This window comes from Gymnoscopelus braueri, assembly GCF_963280865.1.
Source record: "Gymnoscopelus braueri genome assembly, chromosome: 9".
Classification (NCBI taxonomy): domain Eukaryota; kingdom Metazoa; phylum Chordata; class Actinopteri; order Myctophiformes; family Myctophidae; genus Gymnoscopelus; species Gymnoscopelus braueri.
Window position 1 is genome coordinate 23,140,220 of NC_137610.1, and position 13,539 is coordinate 23,153,758.

At 39.7% G+C, this 13,539-nt stretch overlaps 1 protein-coding gene across 1 annotated transcript in view; it reads right to left on the reverse strand.

Annotated features, from left to right (window-relative positions):
• Window positions 1-13,539, reverse strand: part of slc41a2a (solute carrier family 41 member 2a) — a gene marked incomplete at its 5' end in the record, with an annotated part of 56,300 nt that overhangs the window by 31,588 nt on the left and 11,173 nt on the right. Inside the window, one exon of the mRNA XM_080436950.1 lies at window positions 4,395-4,474. Coding sequence (XP_080293076.1) covers window positions 4,395-4,474 — 80 coding nt within the window. The remainder of the gene's footprint in view (window positions 1-4,394; window positions 4,475-13,539) is intronic.

Genomic DNA, 13,539 nt, shown 5'->3' on the forward strand with positions numbered 1-13,539 from the left:
TAAAATAGCTGATTCTACTTCTATTCTATCCAAAAACAATGCATATACAAGTCAATCTGTAATCTATTTCCTTCCAATCCCAACATTCAACAGCTATCATCACCTAGCTTCATAAAATGTGTGTACGTTAACATAGTAGTGTGTGGCTGAGCGTGTGTTGTATGAACCGTAAGTATGACTTGTACGTAGGGTGGGTGCTTCCCTCCACGAATAGCATGAGGAGGTTATACTTACCTGGCAGGCATGCGGGAGACCATGATCCAATGTACTCAGTGTTTTACTGATCCTCCCATTGGTTAAAAAATAATTTCCCAGCATGCATTGCAGGATGCCCTGACATCCTGGCTTACTAAAGCTATGTATGCAGTATCAAGTTAGAACATGTTTTTGTATGATGTTGGTTAAGGTTGCCTTGTGCAACATCTTAAAAGCTGCAGTAAGTTAGTTAGAACATATATATTGGTTGGGGTCGGTAAGTTAATCTACTCTTTTGTTTAGAAGTAAGAAGTAAAAAAGTGTCTTCAAAAACTGACAGTGAAACCGTTATTGTGAATGATCTCATAGAATTGGTGACACATTATTTTCAAAATGTTTCTAAAATAGCTGATCAACTAGTTCATAAAATGTGTGTACGTTAACATAGTAGTGTGTGATTGAGCGTGTGTTGTATGAACCGTAAGTGTGACTAGTACGTGTGTGGGGCCCTTCCCTCCACGAATAGCGTGAGGAAGTCATACTTACCTGGCAGGGGGAGCCATCGTAACCAGATTCCTGGCTTTGTTACCTGGCACTGGCAGGCTGGTGAGAAACTACGATCTAATGCACTCAGTGTTTACTGATCATCCCATTGGTTAAAAAATAATTACCCAGCATGCATTGCATTATGGCCTGACATCCTGGCTTACTAAAGCTATGCATGTAGTAAATAGTTTATAAATGTTTAACATGGTGATAATTCCACAAATGTGGGAATTGTGTGAAAGTGGAGAAATGTTTTTAAAGATGACATTTTGAGAGATACAATGTGAATAACCACACCTTTGTCTCGGAATAAAAGTGGGTGACACATTATGTTATAAAAGGTTTCTAAAATTTCAGCCAAAAACATTGAATTCATTTTCAGAAAATATGTTTCTTCACCAAACTCTTGTTAATATGGAGTTTGAGTATGTAGATATAGCATTGTATAGATAGCTTAGCACCTTTATGTATACATTTTTTAGGTAAAAGTAATACACAGAGAGAAGAAATATATACTACATGATACTGCAAGCAAAAAAAAACTAACAAACAGTGAGACACTATGATCCTCTGAGACGGTGAGTAAGAAGTAAAAAATAAAAAAATACCCAGCATGCATTGTGGTAACTTTTAAATACATGCTTACTACAAGCTATTGCAATAAAAAAGATATAAATGTCTTATGTGGTAAGGTGGTTAGGGGTTTGTCTTGTGTCACATCTTAAAAGATGCAGTAAGTTAGTTAGAAAATATATATTGGCTGGGGGTCAGTAAGTTAATCTACTCTTTTGTTTAGTAGTAAGACATAAAAAGTGTCTTAAAACAAAATGAAAGTGAAACAGTTACTGTGTAAGATCTCCAAAGATGGATCAACCACATCAAAGCTCAGCTATTGGTTAAAAATAATTACCCAGCATGCACTGCGGTAAATTCTGAATACTTGCATGCTATGGCTGTATATGCAGTACTAAGTTAGAACATGTTTTTGTATGATGTTGTTCAGTGTTGTGTCACATTAAGGTTAAGCTACCGTTGCTTTAAAAAAAAAAAAAAAAAAAAAAAAGATTTTTATTTTAATCAAACCGTCAGTGAAAAGGTTAGAGACTAGAGCCAGTTGCCAGCCTGTCTCCCTTTTAAAGTGCAACCTGAGTCCTATCATTACATTAATCATATCAAGTTGCACTCCACTTGTAAAAAAAAAAAAGTTATAAATGTTTAATATGGTGATATTGTAAGGGTTGTCTTTGTGTCACATTAAGGTTTAGCTACCATTAGCCTTTTAAAATTTAATTTATATATATACATTTTTAAAACCTGCAGTGAAAGGACTAGAAACTATACAGTGGTACCAAACCTGTTAGACTTTCAATGTATCCTCTATCCTGATGTGTTAACATCTTTTAGAATCACATTCAAAGTGTTCAAACCTTTTTGTTAAAGGACTGTGTACTTTAGGGAATTAAAAGAGTAGCGAGTAAATGCAGTTTTAAACACAATACATAGGTTGTGTCAATGGTGCATTCTACTTGTTTACACTGTATAATAACACCCTGTGAGTGGGGCATTTTCAACCATCTATGTCACTAGGGCCCCCTCCCATTGGTTGAAATAATTACCCAGCATGCACTGGGGGTATTTTTAAATACTTGTTTTTCTAAAGCTGTGTATGCAGTAAAAAAGTTATAAATGTTTAACATGGTGATGTTGTTAGGGTTGTATTGTGTCACATTAAGGTTTAGCTACCGTTGCTTTAAAAAAAAAAGATTTTTATTTCAATCAAACCGTCTGTGAAAAGACTAGACTAAAGAACCACTTGCCAGCCTGTTACACTCTCAATGCACCTTGATTCCTTTGCATGTTCCCCAGTTTAACTACAGGGGAGTAAGGAATACTGTTAGAAAATAAAACCCTGCTACGGCATATGTTCTAAAGTCATTATAGGTATTAAAGTTATTATACCCTTTAAGAATAAAAGAGTGATTTTTCTGAAATAAGACTATAATGTTCCCTAAGTCAATCAAAGTTACCTTTTAAACAACCACTTGAAGCCTGTTAATCTCAAGTGACATTGCAGCAGTCAATTACACGCAAACATTTGATCAAAGAATAACAATTCTTATTCTTTAAGAATAAAACAAAACAGAAACTCACTATCTCTTGAGTGTATTCAATTATCACTGTCTAGGTTACCCAGCCACATCCCCCTACACCCCCTCCCCACTCCCTTCACCTTTCAATACACGTTATCCTGTCTGGGACACACCCCCCACTCAGACACAGTAATTAAAAGCCCACCCCATGCCAGCCCTAATTAAAGTTAAAAGGGATTTTGCATCTGTCTAAAATGCCTTTGTCTTTTCTAATTTAATTTATCTCTGGGCCTCTCACCTGAATACACAGACAGCATGGGGTCTCAGTCGTGTCCACACATCGCCCGGCATGACACACACACACACACACACACACACACACACACACACACACACACACACACACACACACACACACACACACACACACACACACACACACACACACACACACACACATAGACACAGTAATTGAATTAACCCCCTCCTACTTCATCCCCTCCCCAGCAGGGGGCGCCAAACCCACCCCTCCACTCCCCCTCCACACAGCAGGGGGTCTCAGACATGTTAGGGCATGCTTGGGCACGCCCCCTAATGATGACGTCACTAAAAACAAAATGGCGGATGCTAACACAATTAGCATGTTAGCATGTTGTTAGCTTAGCATTTAGCTACCGAAGTGCCCATTACTACTACTAGGGTGGAAGACAGGGTTAAACAACTAAAAATGGGACTGGCCTTCAAAATTGTAAATGCAAATTTGCCCGATATGCCCCCTATTCCCGCATATCTGAGTAAATACCTACAAAAGGTTAGCGACACCCACAGTCACAATACCAGAGGGAGCGTTAACAACAATTTGGTACCACCCACCCATAAAACAAACATGGGCAAATTCTCCTTCTACAGCACTGCCACCCAGGATTGTAATAGTCTAACTCCATCCCTCAAAAAATGCAGTTCGCTGGGCTCATTTAAAAGAGCCTTAAAAAATCACCTTTCAGGTGGCCAAAGGAGGAGGTAGTACCATTTTCCCGTTAGACAGCAGACCCCCCCCCCCCTGTTCTTGTACATATCTTTTTCCCCCTCTTTTTTTTTTTTTTTTTTTTTTTTGTGATATTCGAACTGTGGTGCCACTATATATGTATATGAATTGAATACCAAGGCCCTCATTGGAAACAAGTCCGCAAGGACTTTTATGAACGGACCTGTTAGACAAAGTATTTTAAATGTAACTGTGCTGTTTTACATTTTTTGCCTAATAAAATATTCAATCAATCAAATATTGTTGTGTCATGTCACAGCTCTAATTCCTCCCCTTTTTGTGTGCAGCCTATAAATATTTTGTGCCAAGATGGTTTAGGTGGAGATATCATCTTGTATGCTGGAAGGATGGTGTTAAAGGTGTGTGTGTGTGTGTGTGTGTGTGTGTGTGTGTGTGTGTGTGTGTGTGTGTGTGTGTGTGTGTGTGTGTGTGTGTGTGTGTGTGTGTGTGTGTCTGTCTGTTCATCAAAATGTACACTAAAGAAAAGTTAATTAAGATTTGAAAAAAACTCAGCTCACCATTTATGACTGGAGCATAAACTACGATTCCTGCCAAGTTCGGATCTGAGACGGTTTTGTCAAGGATGAGTCCTCCAATACTAAAGAGAAAAAAGAGAGGGGGAAACATGTTTTAATCTATGGTTTTAACCCATTAAAACCGGGAAAGTATCTCTGTCATATTCGATTTTAGCTGTACATCTGCTATTTTTTTACATTTTTGAAATTTTTTGAAAGTGTGAGAACTACTGATTTAGAAGGCATTTGTAGAATCGGCCTCAGGTCTTAAGGATTTTAAAGTGTTTTAATTTTATACTTAAAGCTGCACTATAGACGCATTTCCAGACAACGTCACACTGATAAGAACCAGTATGCGCGCGCAGGTCAGGGCCAAAAGAACCCAACCTCTAGATGCAATGTTAAAGTAGTTGTTAGGTTATTCCATGCCTTCGGCGCCTGTGATATTATGATTATAATTACGTGTGTATTTACTGCTTATTTAGGATGTCCCCGAGTGGTAGGCCAACATAGACAGAAAGGGGTAGATACATCTGCTTGTTGGAGGGTTGTAGGTCGTAAATTCCGTACCATTCCCCTTCCCACACACACACACACACACACACACACACACACACACACACACACACACACACACACACACACACACACACACACACACACACACACACACACACACACACACACACACACACACACGCCTATCTATCTACAGTTTGCCTGTTCTTCACACACACACACACACACACACACACACACACACACACACACACACACACACACACGCACACGCACACGCACACACACACACACACACACACACACACACACACACACACACACACACACACACACACACACACACACACACATGCCTATCTATCTACAGTTTGCCTGTTCTTCACACACACACAGGTGCCTATCTATCTACAGTTTGCCTGTTCTTCACACACACACACACAGGTGCCTATCTATCTACAGTTTGCCTGTTCTTCACACACACAGAGGTGCCTATCTATCTACAGTTTGCCTGTTCTTCACAACTTCTAATCTACATAACCCATGAGTCAGGAAGGAAAGATAGGGCAGAATGCAAGTGAGAGGAAATTCTTTAGCAAACACAGATGCTGTATCTCCCTCGCCGAAGCTCATTAAGAGGATGAATCGCTCTTCCACACAGGGGTGGGGAGTGTAAATCTAGGTCTCTTGACAGGTTAACCAACGAGTGCAGGTTTGGTTTTCAAGGACATACAGTAGTATATCATTCAGACAACTGAAAATATACAGGCCTAATATCGCCTCACACATAATTTGATGCATTAGGGTCAGTTCCTGAATATGCACATGTAAAAACATCTTTGGCGATGCAGCCATAGTTAAGATTATAAACCCCCAGAAGTTTTGTGAGTTCTGTGGAAACGTTTCCACTCTCAAGACGCAAAAGAGCACTTAGGGTACGGTCACACCTGATAGATATGTTTTTGTTTTCTTTCATTTAGTTCCATTTGCCATTTTTGTGTAAAACAAAAAAGACAGAAGAGATTGTTTTTGGTGCTCCACTAGAGATACACAGATCCCCCATTACTATTCATAGTGAACAGATCAACCAGGTATGTTCGTATACATACCTAGGAGTAGTGATAGACCACCTTTTGTCATGGAAAGACCAGATTGAATCAGTGGGTAAGAAGACAAAACAAAGAGTCTATTTCCTTCGCCGTCTGAGATCTTTTGGTGCTAGTAGACAGATTCTTCTTTTGTTTTTCACTTCTGTTATTATGAGTGTTCTGCAGTACTGTAGTACCACCTGGTATGGATGTCTGTCTGTAGCTTTAAAATCACAACTGCTGCAGCAAGTGAACATTTGTTCAAAGATTGTTGGACAACCACTTCAGAGGCTCTATACATCTACGTATAATAACAGTATGATAAGGTTGGCAAGGAATATCACTTCAAACACTAGCCATGCTTTGTATGGAGAATATAGGTTGCTGCCTTCAGGAAGGAGATACGGTGTTCCTACATACAATAAGGTCAAACTGAAGAGGTCCTTTGTCCATCAGACGACATTGAGGCTTAATCAGGAGTTATAAGCCAGGGGTAGGCTGAGTGGTGGACTTTGCATGTCTTTATGTATGTATTTTGTTGTTTTCTTGTGTCATGTCAAATGTGTGTACTGTTATATGTTGCATACATGGCTGTTTGGGTCGCAAGACAAATTTCAGTGCAAACTGACAATAAAGTATTATCGTATCGTATCGTATTATCGTATCGTATCGTAACTGTTAATATAGGATATAAGAACCAGTTTCAACTAGCATGTATGACACAAGCCCATGGAGCCCTCATAATCTATTATCTGATTGCTATCTGATGTACTGTCCATCTTGTACCAAATGGTAAGACTCAGGCGTGCGGGAAGTCCTTAATACCTAGGGGGGCTGTGCGTGGGGGGGACTCGCGCGGGCGCGCGATTTTTTTGCGTTTTTTGGGGGTTTTTCTGTGTTTTTCCCCACACAAAAAGGCAGAAAGACAGTGCAAACACCAGGTTGAAGTTCATCCATGACCGTAACAGACCGCTATGATCCATGGCTGGCGTTTGTTTTCATTCTTATGAGACCAGAGACCGCATGGCTCATTTGCATATCCTCGTGAATATATTACGCGTATGCAAATTAGCCATGCGGTCTTCCCAAAATATATATATATTATTTAAAAAAATAATAATAACAGGGGGGCTGCATCCCCCATAGCCCCCCCCTTCCCGCGCCACTGGTAAGACTGGTCACCGGGAAAACTGGGCACTAGGAAGAGTGGGCACTAGGGAAATGTGAGCACCCGCTGGAAAACTGGGCACTTTGGGGGGAGAAGATTTGGCGCTAGGGAAATCTGGGCACCAGGGAGACTGTGCACCATAATAAATAAACTTTGGCAATTGCCGTTATTTACAACCTGGCGTTCACTGTTGTTTCAGCACCACCCCCCCTCACATCAAACACTGCGTTGTTTCACATGCACTGGTGCGTGCCTGTGAGACTGCATTCCTGTGTGACTCACACTCAGTGAGTATCCTAGCATAGCATGCTGCTTTGCTGTTGGTGTGTGATATTTAACCCACGTTAAATACAACAAGGTTAGTTAGTTAATTTAGTATTTATTTCGGTCCATTTAACATAACAGATAAATACATACAGTTCAGTCTACAATGTTAGTGGCCAGAAAAGGTGTAGGCTGAAGCCGAGGCTCATTTTGCCTACCCTATTTGAAAAGTAACTAAGGTTTTAAAACAAAACGTAATAACACAGTTTCAAACATTGGTTTAACGAAACTGAAAACAACGGACAAGGTCAAAAGACAAGGTCAAAAGTGCAACATCAGTTTATTTGCCAAAATAGTACTGAAGTCAAAAGTACAATATAACAGAGTTTAAAAAGTTATTCATGTTTTCTGATTATTGGTTAGGTGAGCATGTACAGTACATGAACAGAACATGATAAACGTCTACTGTATGTAACCAATGAAAACAATTATTGTTATAGGACCAAGTATTCTTGCCTATACCCAAATCGGCTGTGCTTAATCCTAGCAAGACATTGTTTATTATAACAAGATTAATGATCCAGTCCCATCTCAGTGTGAGAGGAGGGAGAAGTGTGGGGGGTCAGTAGAGAAGAGGAGAGTAGAATGGTCCTCCATAAATCTGAACCTTTATGGGACCTAACAGATAAGGGAATGTGCGCTCAAAGCCAAAAAGGAGATAAGGGCCATTTCAGAAAGTTCAAAAGGTCATCATCTCCTCTCCTCCGCTGATGCCAGGGTCAAAGTGTCTAAAACCATATTCAATTAATACAGTAGCAATTTATTTAATATCATCAAGTAATTGTATTGCAAATGTTGTGCTGCAGGATAACACAGAGCAAGATGTGCACCTTAAAATCAGTGCATTAACTGAATTAGTATATATACAGGTATATAAGTTCTCTTGCTATCCAGGTATGTAAGCAAATTAAATTCCCCCTGCAGGATGAATGAAAAAAGGAGGACTCCCACACTCTGTCCTTCATACAACCAAAATGTAATGGGATCTCAGGTATCTCTAATGAAGGTCAGTGCGACCGAAACGTTTTAATCCCATTGCAGTTTTAGTCCCCCGTTTTCATGCATTGGCTTTGGCTGCCGGCGCTCCTACGCACCTCTCCTTGAAGTGGGTGTGCAGAAGGACCTTTTTAACCCTGCAGGATGAAAAAAGGATTATCTGTCTGAACTAGTGCAGCCTTTTTCCTTTTAATGTTGTTGTTTATTTTGTCCTGCATCAGTGCCAAAATGGATGTTCATGACCTTTCTGTGAACTGGTAACACTGAACAAAGAAACACTTGTTTTTCTCTGTATCAACGACGAGTACAACCAGTGGTGGAAAGTAACTAAGTACATTTACTCAAGTACTGTACTTAAGTAACATTTTAGGTACTTTTACTTTACTTGAGTATTTCTATTTTTCAATACTTTATACTCCACTACATCTCAGAGGCAATGTTGTACTTTTTACTCAATTACAATTATTTTAAAACTTTAGTTACTAGTTACTTTGCAGATTTAGATGATCTACGTTGTGAGATTGTAGATCTCATATTTTCGAAGAATTTTTTTTTTAGGAAAGATTTTTTTTTTTTGCACTTTCACTCTGGTACTGTTACTATATTTTGATGCCAATACTTTTGCATTTTTATTCAGGTAACATTTTGAGCATTTGTTTTTTTGCCTGTGTAGTATACAAGCTCAAGCACACTCGCAAGCGCATACACCATAACAATATTTACAGATATATTTATGTATATCTATTTCACTGGATATACAGTACAGACCCTCATGTGTCCTCTGTTCTTCTCACTCTATTGTGTTCTCTCTTTTTCTCACTCCACTGTATGTGTCCTCTCTTTGTTAACTCAATTCAAATGGACTACTATATGGACAGCAGGCAATAAACCTGACATAAAAGGTACCTATCCATTAGGGTTGTTTGTTTTAAGATAACATTCCAACCATTCCAAGACTAGACCACTGTTACTTGATAATGATTAATAATTTTGCCCCATTTGTATTAACCTAACCCCCCACGGACCCCAGGCTGTCTCCACAGCAACTTCGTTTTTGTAGGTTATTACTCTTATCTGCTAAACCAGGCAAAAGATCAAAGTAAACTTGTTTAAGAGTTACGACCATGTGAGCTTTTTTCCCGCCTTCCTGTTACCTCAGGAAACACAAATTGGCTGTGTCAGAGGGTGGGAAGCTGGCAGGAAAGAGTCTTGACATTTACTCAAGTACTGCACTTAAGTACACTTTTGAGACATTTTTACTTTACTGGAGTATTTCCCATTTTCAATACTTTTACTTCTACTCCACTACATCTCAGAGGCAAATATTGTACTTTTACTCCACTAGATCATCAACTTTAGTTACCTAGGCTATTATAGGCTATTATAGGCTACTATCTAGGCCATTATCTAGGCTACTATTAAAATAGCAGATCTACAAGACCACAACGAGCTTGTAGATCTGCTATTTTCAAACATTTTAGTACTTTTACTTTTGGTACTTTAAGTACATTTTGATACCAACACTTTTGTACTTTTACTCAAGTAAATTTTGAATTCCGGACTTTTACTTGTAACGGAGTACTTCTACATTGCAGTATCAAGGGGCAGGCCCCTTGATCTACCATCCATCAGATTGGGCTATTGAGGTGATCAATTAAGTTGATCAAAAGCAACCACTATATTTCATGTGCATAAAACGTTTCTCCCCAGAAAATCACAATTTATCTTATACCTTTATCATAACAAATGATTGACTCGTCCTTTGTTAAGTTTTATTATGAAATGGTTGACTTATTCTTAGCTTGTATTACTCTAATTAGCAGCCTATAATTAGATGTACAAGCAATAGTGGTTTTCATTGTCTGGCACATGGTGATCACACCAGCCTTGGAAAACGGCCAAGTGATTATGCCCCTGAAAATGTTGCCCATCCCTGTCCTACAGGTTGTTTGGGATGCCTATTCAGCAGGGAGTGAAACTGTGAGGGATAGGGTGTTTCTCCGCACGTGTTACGCCCCCGCAGTGAAACTATTCACTGTCAGGTGAAAAGAAGCGGTTGGCGACTTCATGTGTATCGGAGGCGATACGTGGTTGTCTACACCAGTGGTTTTCAAACATTTTGTGCCCAAGGCACTGCAATGGGCAAATCCAAATCTGAAGGCACACCCGAAAATAGCCCATCTACTGTAGTGGCACATTTTACTATTTGTTTGTTGCAATAAAGTACCAATTTGCAATGAAGTATCGCAAACAAGAGAAGTGTGTTTCCATAATTGATATTAACGCTCTTGAATACTCTTGCAGGTGGTGTCTGAATGAGCCCCACTGAGGACGGAGGTCTTTTTTTCTATTGGAACATCAAACGCAGTACAATTGACAATACATAATAGAAAGGTTATTAGAAAGTTCAATGGATACTACAGCCACAACACAGGGCTCTATGTGTATAATTCTCTGCTGTTGGGAAGAAACCAGCTAACTCCAAAATGTTAATTTTTCAGGAAATAAAAAAACTAAATATATTCTTTTCACAAAATGAAGAAAACCGTATATATTTAAAACAATACTGCCTCAACAAAGTTGGTATTGTGTTGCACGCAATGTGTTGTGAGATTGTCGATCTCCTATGTTTTGCTATTTTGGAAGATTTGTGAAACAATAAAAAATAAATAAAGGTTTGCCTATAAGGTTGAAAGTCTTTATTTCTTTTATGGTATAGAATTTGCCTCTGAATTTGGAAATGTACTGAAATAGTAAATATAATAAAATCATACATTTCAGTTAGACACTTCTGCTCAGTATCCATTTACCTTTATTGCAATGCTATTGCATTCAGATTAGCGGTGTGACTCTGCTCCTGTTACTACAGATTATCTGCACAAACATGACACAGAATCTGAGAGATCACAAGCCCCCAAAGCAGAGCCTAAAATACAGTTATTACATGAGCATAACATTGAATCTTCAATGCATAGTTAAGGTACCACATATCACAGTACAATCCACAGAATCGTTCATTAACATGGAAAACTAAATGCCACAGGAAGGAGGCCGGGGAGCTGGAGGGAGTTTGAACACTGACAGGCTGCAGAACGTAGCTGACAATGCTGAGCATGTAAAATGAACAGAGATGTTAGTCTGCTTAAAAAGACCACCTGAGTTGCACTGTGGGAATGAGGGCGTGTGTGAGTTAGCTTGTAGCGAATGAGAATGAAGAAAGGAGAGTGAGGTTGAACGTGGAGAGACAGACTGACTTGTGGGCGTATGTGTGAATTAAGCGAGGCTAACAGTGTACACCCCCTGCCTTCCGTGCCTACCTGAACCATAGCTAGGCTGGATTTTTGTATAGCTGTGTACATAGTAGTTATGTACACACCTGCACACCTGGACTTGTCTCATGAGTCATGGCACACACTGTTTGGAAACCAATTCAATTCAATTTAAAGGAGCTTTATTGGCATGAGAAAACATGTGTTTACATTGCCAAAGCAAGTGTCAAAATATAATAAAAACTGTTGAAAATTGGGGAAGTATATACAGTTGGAGGGAGTACAGCATTGTGTAAACAGAGCTATGCCACATTGCGTCGTTATATGTTATATATACAGGGTATAAAGCTTTTTGAAACAAATAGCAGCAATCTTTGCAGTCACTTTGGGACAAATAGCAGCATTTCTTCTCAAAACTATTTAAATAGCAAACAAAAAAGCCTTGTTTAAAAATGTGTTTAAAAGTAGCAGCTCTGTTTATATGTGCAGTAGGTCTACTCTAGTCCTTAGGTTTTTACAGTCATTATCGTACCAATTGTCAGTGTTATCTTAAATGTGCTCCCTGTTTTCCTCTGAGAGGGCTTTAAGTTTGCTAATGAGGCTGTAGAGAAACCACTGCTTTACAATACACCCAATTCAATTTCATTCAATTCAAAGGGGCTTAATTGGCATGAGAAGACATACGTTTACACTACCACGGCAAACATGAAACAAACCAAATCTGTCCCAGACCAAACAGTAGGGATTGGCTGTGACAGGGACTATGCAAACATGGGGGGGGGACTGTGACACAGCACCATTTCTCACCATGTCTCATTCTCCAAAGGGTCAGAATGGTTGTAGTTAACCACTTGAATCATAGCATCCCTATTCTGGGCATGTCATAACCAGTGGTGTTTTGGTCGCTACACAGGACACCACAGCGTTCCACTGGAAAATTTCACCCCCCTAGATAGACGAGCCAAGTACCCAAATGGCTACTTAACAGGTTTACCGGTGGCGGTGAGTGTGCGCAAGTGTGCATGTGACGTCCCCTACCGTTCCCCTGAAGAAAAAAAATCACCATTACAACACTGGTCATAACAGGTGAACATTCAGCAATAATAGCAGATCTACAAGGTCACAATGTTTCACAAGGCGATGCGTTGTGAGCTTGCAGATTGGCTATTTTCTGTGAAGAGCTTTGGTGTAGTTAGTATGCTGTATCTGCAAACACGTCTAGACTTTCACATTTCCTGGGACCTCAAAAGACCCAAACATACGATCGATGTCACGTACAAACTGATTGATCAAAGGCGGCCAACAGATTGTAACCGACCCCAAGGCTGACCCTCAAATAGAATAACAGAATCCTGGCACCATACACCGACATATACTGCTGTAACACACACGCACACAAACAAACACACACACACACAGAGATGCCCATCCATGCACGCCCATACACACACAGAGAGACACACTCGCATTAGAGGTCTGTACATCACCAAATATTGACACACGGTCTTGTAAATATTTGGTGATATATCTAGGCTAAAGGGACGTACGCACGAGAGACAGAAAAAACAAATTTGAAGTTGCTTTGCGTAATCAGATCATTACAATATTACTTTCTGTGCAAAGTAAAAATTTATTATCTACCCCAGGCCGACAGACCGGGAGGGCAGTCTGAGAATGTTTTTGCCCCTGTCCGTGTAACTGAATGCAGCTAATCTCGCAAATCATGCTGGCCCATATAGGCTACCCCCATTTACGCATAGGTTGAGTCCTCGCTACTTGAGGCC